At 41.3% G+C, this 12,146-nt stretch overlaps 1 protein-coding gene across 1 annotated transcript in view; it reads right to left on the reverse strand.

Annotated features, from left to right (window-relative positions):
* Positions 1 to 11,046, reverse strand: part of LIN7A (lin-7 cell polarity scaffold A) — a 119,452-nt gene extending 108,406 nt beyond the window's left edge. Inside the window, exon 1 of the mRNA XM_036099029.2 lies at positions 10,893 to 11,046. Within this exon, the coding sequence (XP_035954922.1) occupies positions 10,893 to 10,974 (82 nt within the window). The 5' untranslated portion in view covers positions 10,975 to 11,046. The remainder of the gene's footprint in view (positions 1 to 10,892) is intronic.
* Between the last annotated feature and the right edge of the window lie 1,100 nt (positions 11,047 to 12,146).

The raw sequence follows: 12,146 nt of genomic DNA on the forward strand, positions 1-12,146 counted from the left end.
TATCTTTTAGTTCACCGGCACAGCATGGGAAGGAACAGAATATTGCTAGTACTTTCTTGTAATTCTATCTACGGGTATTCTCTCTTCAGTACTAAGAAATTAATAATAAGCACAACCATTTATTAAACACCTGCTATTTTACAATAACTGTGGTAGACCCTTAAAAATACATCCCTTAAATTAATCTTCAGCAACATTAGTATACATTCCTTTTGTAAGCATTGGACAAAGTCATCTCTCTCAGCATAACATGCATTCCTGGTGTGGCTTCCGTCTGTCTGTCTGTCTGTCTGTCTTTTGAAGACTTTGCAAGCACCTCTGCATCCTTTGTCCCTTACTAGTTCAAATTCCTCAAAGCTTGCTACGGTCCCCATCACAGACCTATGCACTTGCCCTCTGGGTAGCATAGTGATTAAGCTGAAGGCCTCAAGAATCAAGCAGCCTGAGTCTCAATCACTTTATTTAGCTTCTTTATCCCTCAATTCCCACATCTTCAAAATACTAATAGCATCTGCCTCGAAGTCTTGTTTTGAGGACTAATTGAAATGAAACAAGAAGAGATCCAAGCAAAACGCCTGGCTATATAGTAGTATATGTAAGGTAATGCAGTGTAATGTAGTAAATGCTCAATGCGTGAGCCATTGTTACAATACTTAAACTATCTTACCATAAAATATCTGCTTAATGTCTATCTTCCCTAGACTGCAAGCTCTACCTCTGGCCCTTGACTTGGTACCAGGCACAAAGCAGACTCATTCACTTTTCCTTGAATGGCTAAGAGAGGGAAGAATCGAAGGAATGAATCACCGTACAACGTGAGTGTCATTATTCCTGTATTAAGAATGAAAGAAAGAAAGTGTGGACAGAATAAGAAATATCTGAAGCTTCCACAGATAGTAAGTGGCAGAAGTGCAATTCAAATCCCCATCTGTCAAAATCTGAAGCTTGTACACTTTTCATTTATTGCACTGGGAAAAACGCATGCCCTGGGGAGAAGAGGTGGAGAATAATCAATCAGGATTGAGCACTTATATGGGCCTGGCAGTGTTTTGAGCACTTGCATATGTTTTCCCAGTTCATTTTTAGAGCAACCTCAAGACGTAGAGAGATATTATTTTCAATTTTACAGATGAAAACTAAAATACAGAGAAGGTAGGAACAGGCCAAGTTGACATAGCAAGGGAGAGGGAGGGATAGGTAGGACTTGAACCCAGCCATCTGGATCCGGAGCTCTTACCCCTGACTGGCATATACATGCCTCTCCCTGTTCTGTGATGCTTAACAATGAAATAGCACTACAAAGGAGTAAAAAAATAAAAAATAAAAAAAATAAAAGTCGCTCTTGGTTATATTTTCCCCAGTCAGCAATTTAGTACACTTTTGATAGCTGCATACAAATAAAATAAAATAAAAACAATGAACATCTACATAATCTCTAATCCCTATCTTAAACTTTTACTGAATCCTAAAGTCACTCTGTAGCTTTTCTAATCTGTTATTCAACTTTTGCCTGTACATTTCCAGTAATCCAGTAGTAAGATGTTCACTAATTCCTGGAAGGCATCCATTTGAATTTTGAGCAGAATAGATGTAGAGAATTTTTTTCCTAAGTAAAAATCTGTCATCTTGTGTCATCTGCTCACCTACCTAGTCTTAGTCCCTTCACATGCAACATGTGAAGACCAACCAGTAATTTATTCAGCACACATCTGAGCACTTACCTTTCAGGCACTGTGATAGGTAATGGGAACACAAAGATGAACATAAATAACCTAATTTTGTTAGGATGACAGCAGTGTAAAAAAAAAAAAAAAGTCAGTCTTGTATGCTAAGTACTCCAATAGAATTATGGGGAAAAAAGTGTTATTCAAGCATCAAGAAAAAAGTGATTTGGGGAGTGTGGGTTGGCAAATGAAGTATGTATACAGGAAACTTTTGGTTTTGACCTCCAGGCATCTCTAAATGCATCTTGCTTCTAGAGAATACGAAAATAAATAGTCTCTGCCTCTTAGTATAGCCTGAAGACAAGAAATATTATCTGTCTCTGCCCCTGGGAGTAGGGTGGGAGTATAGAACTTACACAACTCAAGGAAGAAATAATTATCATTGTTGAGTGGTTGCTAGGATGACCTGTTCTAAGTACTTCATACATATTAGCTCATATAAAGCCAATATTTTGTGAAGTCAGTGCTATTTTTGTCATTTGCCCTTTTACAGATAAGAAAATAGAGATTCAAAAGTGTCTGGTAACTTCAGAAGTTGCAGAGCTAGTAAATGGAAAAGCTGGGATTCAAAACGAGGGAGGCTGACTCTGGAATGCATCTTTGCCATTTAATACACCCCTATTCCAGCCCAGGACTGAGTCATGATGACAGGGCCTCTCTGAGGTTTTCAAGGTGGCTGAGTGGGGCCGGTGGGGCAAGTATTCACTGGGCAGTATGACCAAGAGCAGTAAATAGCTAGGGCTGGCTCCTTTTTCCTGGTGAATGAATGAATGAATGAATATTTTATTCATTGCCCCTAAATTTTGTCTCTTATGCTGTAACCTGCCATTCAAGCCAGGTATAATTTTAGAATACTGATATGGTTTCTTTAATCATTTGCAACCCCGCCTAGTTCTATGTCATCTATACAAATCTTCCACAACTCTCATCCAAAATATCGGTAACCACGGTGAATAGGACAGAGAACCAAACTGCCTTGGAGTAGTGTTTCAACCACTAGAAATCCAAGAGTATGATCATCCACTTCACATATTTCTACATTTTCCACAAGGCTTCTCTAAAAGTTATGATGTCATGAGTATAGTATGGTCATAGCACACACCTGAAATTTGACAAGATCTATTCTTAGTGATCTCATGTAGGCTCTGTGTGATCACCACTTTCTTTTATAAATAAGCGCCAAAATCCTACCAAAATCCCATTCTTCTATTAATATTCTTAGATTTTTCTGTCAGCAAGCAAAAACAAGTAGTTTCCTAAAACACTTTTCTCACCTTTTTGGAATCAAGGATATTTGCCTATCAGCAATTACTGCTCTTCTCCAATTTTCCTCAAAAGATCACTTTCAAGAGTCTCTCAGCTGTATTTTCCCAATTCCCTCATTATTATTAAATAGACTCAGCTGGGATTTAATGGTTTTCTCCCCCATCTAAACTGGGGGCTTAACTTGTACTGCTGTTTTGTGATTCCCTTCATTCTAGCCTTTTTTGGTTAAAGATAATTATTTCATAGGAAAAAAAAAAACAGATTTTATACTGAAATCTCATAACTATCACCACACTGGCCAAGTAAACAAAAATAGCAGAACTAGTTGGACTTGAAATAGCTACAGTGTTTCTAAGGGAAATTGCCATCAGTTTAAAGAAGGAGCTACAGTTTTCTGTCCAAGATAAATAACTATCTGAGTATAACTTATCAAATAAGTCTTAATTCAACATAATTTTTTTCAAGTAGTGTTTGGGCATATTTATTTTTTTATTAGACCAGTCTTCAAATTCAGCTAGCACATAATGTTAGTAAAAATCATAAAACAACTTGTCTACCAACTAGCCCAGAAGTAAATCATTGATGTAATCAATATGACTTTTAAAGTGTGTTCCCACTTGCCAACACAGAGTGATTTCAAATTAAATCCATTTTAACTTGCTTATCAGGACACAGCTTCATCATTCATCCATTTGTAGTTGAAAAAAAGGGGGATGAAGCAGTGTAGCTTATTTGTGTGTGTGTGTGTGTGTGTGTGTGTAGAGGAAACTCTGCTAGACCCCTCCACACACAAACACACATACGCGCACACACACACACACACACAAAACCTTTTTTTTTAAACCTTTTCAGTTGTATTTTGGCATTAGCTTGCATGGTTCAAATAACAAGTTAGAATAGCAGGTGGATGTGAACGATGAAAGTAGGCCATGATATCAACAGCAGCACGTCACACCCTCTCTTGGCCGTGGAGAGCATGCCACTTTTAGGAGTCGGCTACACATACACAGACACACAGAAGCAAAGTGATAAAGTGAGGCAGCCACCTGTTTCACATTATTATAGGTTGGAAGCTCTTTTTGTTTTAAGCACTACATGTGTCCATGAGAGGTAGTCGAGGTAAGTCAATTTCATTCATTCATTCAATCAGCAAATATTAGGAGTGTGCCGACTCTGTGCCAGACAATGGGTTGAGCTCTACCTAAACAAGTCCAGCACCTTGATCTGATGAAGGCTGTATCCTAATAGACTGATATCAAGACTAAGATAAGAATTCTCTCCAAGAGGTATTGGCTTTGCACCTGTAATAGCATCCCTAATACCCAGTATACAGCTTCCCATTTAATACTATTCATTCAATGTTTCCTTTTCCTTACTAGTCCTAGTTAAGCCCTAGTTGTGATCCCTGAGGAAGCACTCCAAAAGCAAAAACACTAATTTCATAAATGACTGGAGCACACCAAATATATCTCAGGGCTTGAATAGCTAGCGCACCAAACTAGAAGGTATACACCAGATTTATTTTTCTTTTTCTGGAAGCTCTATCATTAATGCCTTGATTTCTTTTCAATTTTAAAACTGTACATATAACTCCCATTAAATGCAAAATACCTTTTTTTAATAATCAAAAGATTTCTAAAATTTGGGTCCTTCTTATTGCAGCTTTTCATCATCAAAGAAAAAGAGAAGATGGACGTGGCGTAATTCTGAGTCCTGGAAAATGTTCTGTAACTATATACTGCGGAATGAAAGACACAAATATTGATTTGTCAAAAAAAAGTTCAATAAAAATATTTTTTTTTAATGTGTAGTGAAGCTCACAGAAAACATGAGAAATCAAGAAAGCACTTAATGTTTGTAGACGAAAACATACCTGGCTGCTGCTGTGAGAACGTTTTAGAACAAGAGCCATAAGACAGAGTCAATCCCTCTTTTCCTTCCTCCCCCACCTGACCATCAGGGCATACATGTGTGAAACAACAGAAGAACTAACTTAATTTTTGTTTTCCTTCTTCCTCAATCGCTCCTCATGTTAAAAGAAATAGCAAAGAGAGAGAGGAGGGGCAAGCCCCTTTGGACTGTGAGCAAAAGCAATTTTCAGGCAAATACAGATTTTATAAAAACTGGCAAATACAGTTGATCAGAAAACTATAGGCTGCCCAAGGCCTGAATTGGGAGATACATAAAGTAATAAGCTAAAAAAAAAGCTAAAAAAATAAAAAATAAAAAAAAATAAAGTAAGCTCTGCATGCCTTGAAAAGTGAAAGGAGAAGAAAGAAAAATTTTATTGTATCACAAATTCCATGAAAAGTGTGGCACCCATAGGATTTTCATTTGCATTCAATTTTGCACCCATGTTTTTTTTCCATAAAGTTATAATCCACAAAATAAAAGCTATTGTTTTTATATTAGAATTCTTAAAGGACTAAAAGTTTTATTTTATTAAAAGGGAAAACACAGCAATATTGAAAACAATAAGATATTGTTTAATCAATATCTTAGATTACTACTCTTATCAGAAACCAAGAAATCAAGATTTCCATTTATACTTTTGTGACTTATCCAAGTTGCATCTAACTCACAGAAATGTTAGATGACTGATACCAGTGTTTTATTTTATGTAGGCACCTAATACAGATAGATTGTAAAAGATTGATCATGTCATCAACAAAGTCTCAAATGTTTAAAATGATACAATTTTAATTACTCCTAGAAATTGTTTTATTTATCCATATTTCTCCAAGACCTGGTTTTGTGTTATTTGTTTATAAGCCTTGATTTAAAAAAAAAAAAAAAGCAATTCTGATTAAAGTTACAGAGAAGTAAAATTTTGAAGAATTTGGTTGTATTATCTTTTCTGACCTTGAGATGGAAAGTGAAGGAGAGTTGGAGCTACTGTATTTAAGTGCCTAAATCCATGAAGTCTTGAATGCAGTGAAGTATTCCTATGTCCTTTGTTATGAAAGTGTTAAGTATCATGGATTGCATCCTGCTTTGTTCTCTTGAGTTTAGCTGAAGGTCATTCCCGGTTTTAGAGATTATAATCGGGGCAAACTAACCTCTCGTGTAGGGAAGAATTGCTATACCATTTTAAATTCTGGCAGAGAAGATTCCACACTAATCTCCTTATCAGCCTCTTCTCTCTGCCACAAGGGTAAATTACAGGTACTATTTTCTACATCACTAATATAAAATATTAGATTAAAAAAGACTATATCTCATATTATGACCACTTGGGTTCAACATGTAGATTTATGCATAGTGACGTGTAAATTACAGTGCTCGGTATGTCTTTGAAAATCTAATTATATGATATTTTATCCTAGCAATAAGAAGAAAAAGCTGATCTATCTATTTTCTTGGTATACTTAAAACCAAATTTCTATCCTAGGATGCATATTTGGAGTGTTACTACTTCTTGGTAATTTTTCTTTTTGATCATTTGTTTGGTTCTAGATGTATTAACGGGATGGTAGCCAAGTTGCACACGTACAAGTTGCTTTTATGTGTATTCTTCCCTTTATCCAGAATGCTGTTCCTAAAAGTTGTATTAATACATCAGAACTCAGTTTAAATTTTGCTTTTTCATGGACCATTCCTTGACCAACACCATCTAAATAGGTCCTTCCCCATTCTTTTCCATCCTCACATCATTTTTATTGTCTTCATAGTACTTAATGTTTTCAACCAATCTAAAATCCTCATCATAATTTACATCATCTGATCCCTGGCCACCAACTTCAAACATTCACTTTCCACCACTCTTCCCTGTGCTCTCGTTTTCATGTGGACCTTCCTGGATGTTCCTAAGATGCATAGGTGACATCCTTCTCTAGAGGGCATTCCCCCAGATATCTGCAGAGTTTGCTTCCTCATTTCCTTTGGGTCTTTTCTCAAATGTCATCAACCCAGGAGGGAGGGCCTTTCTTAACTATCGCATCGACAATAGCAGCCCCTGCCCCTCTCCTTGATCCAGTATTACCTTTTCTCACTGGCACTTACAATTGTACGTGTATGCGTTCTGTGTCTCACTTGTTAGCGTGTAAACTCCATTAAACTTTATATCTTTTGCTCATTAGCCACAAAGCTGAAAATAGTGCTTTTCATAAGGCTGGCACGCAATACTTATTTGTTGAATTAATTAATCAGTCCCTTACTTATTATCTGTTTCCCCCACTACACTCTTAAGGACCAAAGCAGAAACTTTGTTTATATATATAAAATATTTGTTTATATATTATATATAAAATCTTGTGTGTATATACATATATATACACATATATATGATATATATATTCAACGAATGAATTTATTGAATGAGTGAATTATTTGTGTATATGTGTGTGCATATGTGTGTGTATGGATTAACCTCTCTCTCCCCATGGGCTCTAACTGCCACAGAGACTAGAATTATGTCTGTTTAGTTCACCACTCTGTTAGCCAGTTAGCCTTTCCACAGTAGGGTCTGGCTTATACCAGGCACTCAATGAGTAAGTGAAGAATCCAAAGGACTGGGACCAGAGTGAACAGGGGCCTGCTCTGGCCATAGCCATTGAGAGACCTGCACGGGGTTAATATGAGGTCTTAATGGCAGGTGGAAAAGAGTTTGGAATATGCACAGAGCAGTGAAAACCTTAAGTCCCTCTGTTCATCTTTTCAGGGCCCAGCCTGATCCTGGCAAAGGCTCCCTTCCCAAACAAGATCCAAGAAGCTGGTGCAGACTTCTGAGCTTATTACTTTCAGGTATCTTCTGAATTCTGGGAGGACTAAATCTTAATTTCAATCTACAGGTTTGATTTCTTTGCTTAAAACCTTTGCCCTTAAGATTCCAGATAAATCGGTTTATGGTGCCAAAGGGCATCAAACAAGAAGATTTAAATTTTAGCATAAAATCTCCCACTCACTAGTAGAGTAACCTTGAAAATACTTACAGCTTCTTCAACGTTTTTCATTTGAAAAGGAAAGATGCTAGAAAAAAAATCAAATTATGGATTTATGCATTCAGGTTTGCTGAGATGCCTTCGGGAGGCTTTGTCAAGCATTTTCTTTCCTTCTCCTTTGCCTACTTGCCCCAACCCCTCTTGGTTACTAATCACAGCTTCTGTGAGCTATGGTTACTGACAGGAATCTGTCAAGCACATAGGGGGAAAGAAAGGTTAAGAACCACTGGCCTGTGTTCTTCCTGCCATCTTTCCAGGGCCAAAATTTCGCGAATCTATGTACTGGACCTTGGTTCACGACTGAATCCCTCTCTTTTAACATTGCTTAAATTACTGCAGTCCTTAGTTCACATTAATTTTTGATCTTCTCCTGTGAGTCAGGAACTATGGCAGGCACTGAGAATACGAAAATGAATTTAGAAATGGTCTCTTCCCTCAAGGGGCACCATTCAATAAGGAGATAGATGCAACAGCATGTGAGAAATGCTTTGATGGGGCCAAATCAGTGGGTGACCTCTGGGCACATCAAAGGGCACCCAAACAACCTGGGAGAGGGCCTAATCTGGAAAATCTTCCAGTAGATGACCCAGAAACTGAGTTCTAATTTCAACTAATTGAATTATAGACTGTTAAAGTTGCACAGTGTTAAAATCATCTAATCCAAATTCCTTACAGAGCACAGAGGAAAACTGATGCCCAAAGATGCTAACCAAGCCATACAAAGTGAGTATCACAGTTATAAGCAGATAGGACCCAGATATGTATTATCGGGCTGCCTTTTTAAACAGACTTGTATTTTTTTTGTAGGAACATTTTTCAGAACCCTTTCTTTCATTGGTTTAGTGATGCAATTAATCAATTAATTAATCATGTTTTAATAAGGTAGAGGGAAAAATATTTATACACACTGACTTCATGTACAGCAATGGTGCCAATAACTCATCATCCATAAATTACAGACTTTGCAGTTAGCTGCTGGTTAATTTATTCAGTTACATCCAGTCTCATTTTGCCTCTTGAGCTACTTACTAAATGGACCTAATCACACTGGAAAGGACAGGTACAGTCTGCGAACAAGAACAAACTTTAAGAACAGATTTAGGTCTGATTGCACTTCCTCTCCACAGCTGAGTCAGGAATCTCAGGGCCAAAGTAAAATCCAAAAAGTAAAATATTTTTAGTAGTCCTAATATATAAAATTGCTCAGGTAGGCAATTTTCTTGGAGTTTGTTTTTTCTCCCAATGTAGTCGTTTTACTTGGGATATTTAAAGGCTGATTTAGTAATGGGACAATATAAGAGCTCATTACATTAAAACAGAAATTCGTGGGAAATCCATAATTTCTAATAGCTTGCCATCTGTTTGGCTCTTAGTGGCAATGGATTTATCCTGCTTAGTGTAGATGATGATACTGGGGTGAAATCATGGATTATAACCTGGATTTCTGAGCTCTTTTTTTACTGTTATTAATTTAGTAGCTTGCAAATCATTTCCCAACATAAAATTATTACTTTTTTCTTCTTCTTTTTTTTTTGTTTTTTGTTTTTATTTTTCAACTCTTACCCCAAGTAAGATTGCTATGGGCACTCCATAATATCTGTTCTGGCGCCAACAGATTGCCTTAAAGTCATCCACAATCTCTCCAAATTAAAACCCCACTGAGTTCACTGGCTTTTGCATTGTACTCGCAGCAGGATGCTCTTTTGCTTTGCCCCACAGTCCAGTTTAATCCGCTAGGAAGAATATTTTTAGAGGCACATCGGACTAAATCATCTTCGACTGAGCACACCATTTCCAAATGGCCGCCCAGGGTCCTAAATCCGGCTGCTGCGGACGGGGACGAGCAGGTGTCCTCTGCTGCGGCGTCGTGGGACGCCAGCGCCCGCATAACTAGACGTCGGAAGCCAGAAAGGAAACCTGAACACGCAGGGACAGGTATAACCTCGTACGCGCGCTCCAGAGAGGCCCCCCAGAGAAACGGAGGATTCTAGCTTTAGGCTTGGTGAGGTCCTGGGAGGAAGCAAACACTGCTTCCCCATTCAAGTCAGAGAGCAGGACGCACAGGGTCGCGGGTCAGAAGTTGAATTTCCAAAGGCAGCCTGCGCTGCGTCCCAGCGCCTTCCGCAGCCGGGACACCGCGCTGGCACCGGGCTGGGGAGAGAACGAACGAGGCTGGCTGGGGCAGGAGAAACTGAGTTGCCACCACCGGAGCGCTGCGGGCGGCGGGGGCAGAGGAGACCCCGGCCGCCTTCGGAGCACGAAGCCGGGGAGAGTCGGGCTCCGCTGCAGCGAAGGCTGCGCTCCCAGCCCGGGCACTGCTGCCCGTGCTCCGCGTTGCCCTTTCGGCCGAGGGCAGCTCCTCGCCGCTGCAGCCCGGCCGCCGTGCGCCCCGGCACAGGCCACCCCGGGGTGCGCCTCCTCCGCCCCCGGGCGGCCGCCTGAGCACCCGCAGCCCGACCGACCTTCGTCCTCCGGCGGCCGGACAAACTTCCTCCCTCCTGGGCCCCCGGGCCGCGCAGGCTGGCAGGCGGCTCCCTCGCCAGGCTTCCCCGGTCTGCGGCTGCAGGCGCCCTCGCCCGGTACGGCGAGCTTCCTCCCTGCCCCTCTCCAGCCCCGAGCCCCGGGCGCCTACCGGTCCCTGCGCCTCCGCTCCAACAAAGCCGGCGGCCCGGAGGCGACCGGGCCAGGGGCTGGGAGTGGCAGCGGGGGCACCAGAGCCCGGCGAAGGCATCCCTGGGCCGGGCGGGCGCAGCGTGCAGGGGCAGTGGGGACGTGGCGGGCAGAGAAAGGGGAAGAAAGTATCCTGCTCTCGGCGCGAACGCCTTATACGCTCGTTTTCGCTCGCCCTCGCTCGCCCTGCTGCCTCTGCCCGAGCGCGTCCGGCTGTCCCGGTGGGAGTTGGCAGGGGCAGAGGGGGAGGCAGAGGGGACGCAGTGGCCTGGCGGGCGAGCCGCTCCCTTACCTCTGTCCAGAGTGAGCGGCTGGACCACTGTCAATGTCGCCATGTCTGCCGTGGGAGCCGAAGTGACGCTCGGCTTCAGCATCAGCAACCGCTTGTAGTGAGAAAAAGAGGAGGAGATTGGGGGCGGGGGTGGAGAGGGAAGACGGAAAGGAGGAGGAGGAGGGGGGAAGGAGGGAAGGTGGTGGTGGTGGAGGAGAAGAAAGCTTGGGTGGGTTGGCAGCCAGATGGAGACGCAACTGCTCCGCGGCGGGCGGACCTTCAGATGCGGCGTGAAGCTGAGCAGGTAGCGGAGAGCGGCTGCATCGCGGGCTCCGGGCAGGAAGGCTCTGCCCTAGAACTTTGCTATCCACCCCGAGGAGCGCTGGATGGGTGCAGCCAGTGTGTTGCTCTCTTCCAACTTTCCACTCAAATAAAATGCTCAGAGTGTACGTGCGTCTCTCGGGAAGGGAGAAGATTGAAAGGGGATGGGGGGAAGGAGGGAGGGGGGAAGATGGATTTTTTTTTTTCAGATTAAGAGAAATTGTCAACCCAGTAATCCCATTCCTTAGAGAGAAAACGCTTCTAGTTCAGAAATGTCAGGATTTCATTATAGTTGCTGTTAATTTCTGTTAAAGTTTTTTTGGAATGTTGAGGTATAACAGTATAGAGGATAACTGACTTAAGGCCAGGGTTCCATCACTAGGTCTCCATTAAGGACCTGAGTGTATTGCCTAGAAAATAATTTACCTTAAATACAAACTTCTTAAAAATGGTTTTAAATTAAAAAAAAAAAATACACACAAAGAAAAATTTCTATCAGTCAGTTTGAAAAACACGTACCTAGCACTTTTGGGGTTGATTTTTAGCCAGTGGTTACTGAGAGTTGCCACTTACTGATTAATTAACATGTGTGACAGGAAATACACTAAGAGTGTTACATGCCATGTGCCATGTGCCTAAACTCCCTGACTTGGGAGTTCAGGACAGTTCCTGCCTTCATGTAGCCTGTGGTCTAGGGGGAGATGATGTTATTAAAAGGATCATTTTAGAGTCAGTTGATCAGGATTCAATGACTAGAACCTCCAAATACTGGTTGTGACCCCTTCACCCCAACAGATGGCTTTCACTATCCTGCCACTGTAGGGACTTTCATTTCCGGATCAAGAAAATAAGAAGCATATAGAAACCTTCTATAAGCAGAAGGGTGATGACTGTGGGTTCAGGATTGAAAATGACAAAGCTGCCTCCATCCCCTTCCTTATGACAAAGCAAAAT

Source organism: Halichoerus grypus, chromosome 6 (assembly GCF_964656455.1).
Source record: "Halichoerus grypus chromosome 6, mHalGry1.hap1.1, whole genome shotgun sequence".
Taxonomy (NCBI): Eukaryota; Metazoa; Chordata; class Mammalia; order Carnivora; family Phocidae; genus Halichoerus; species Halichoerus grypus.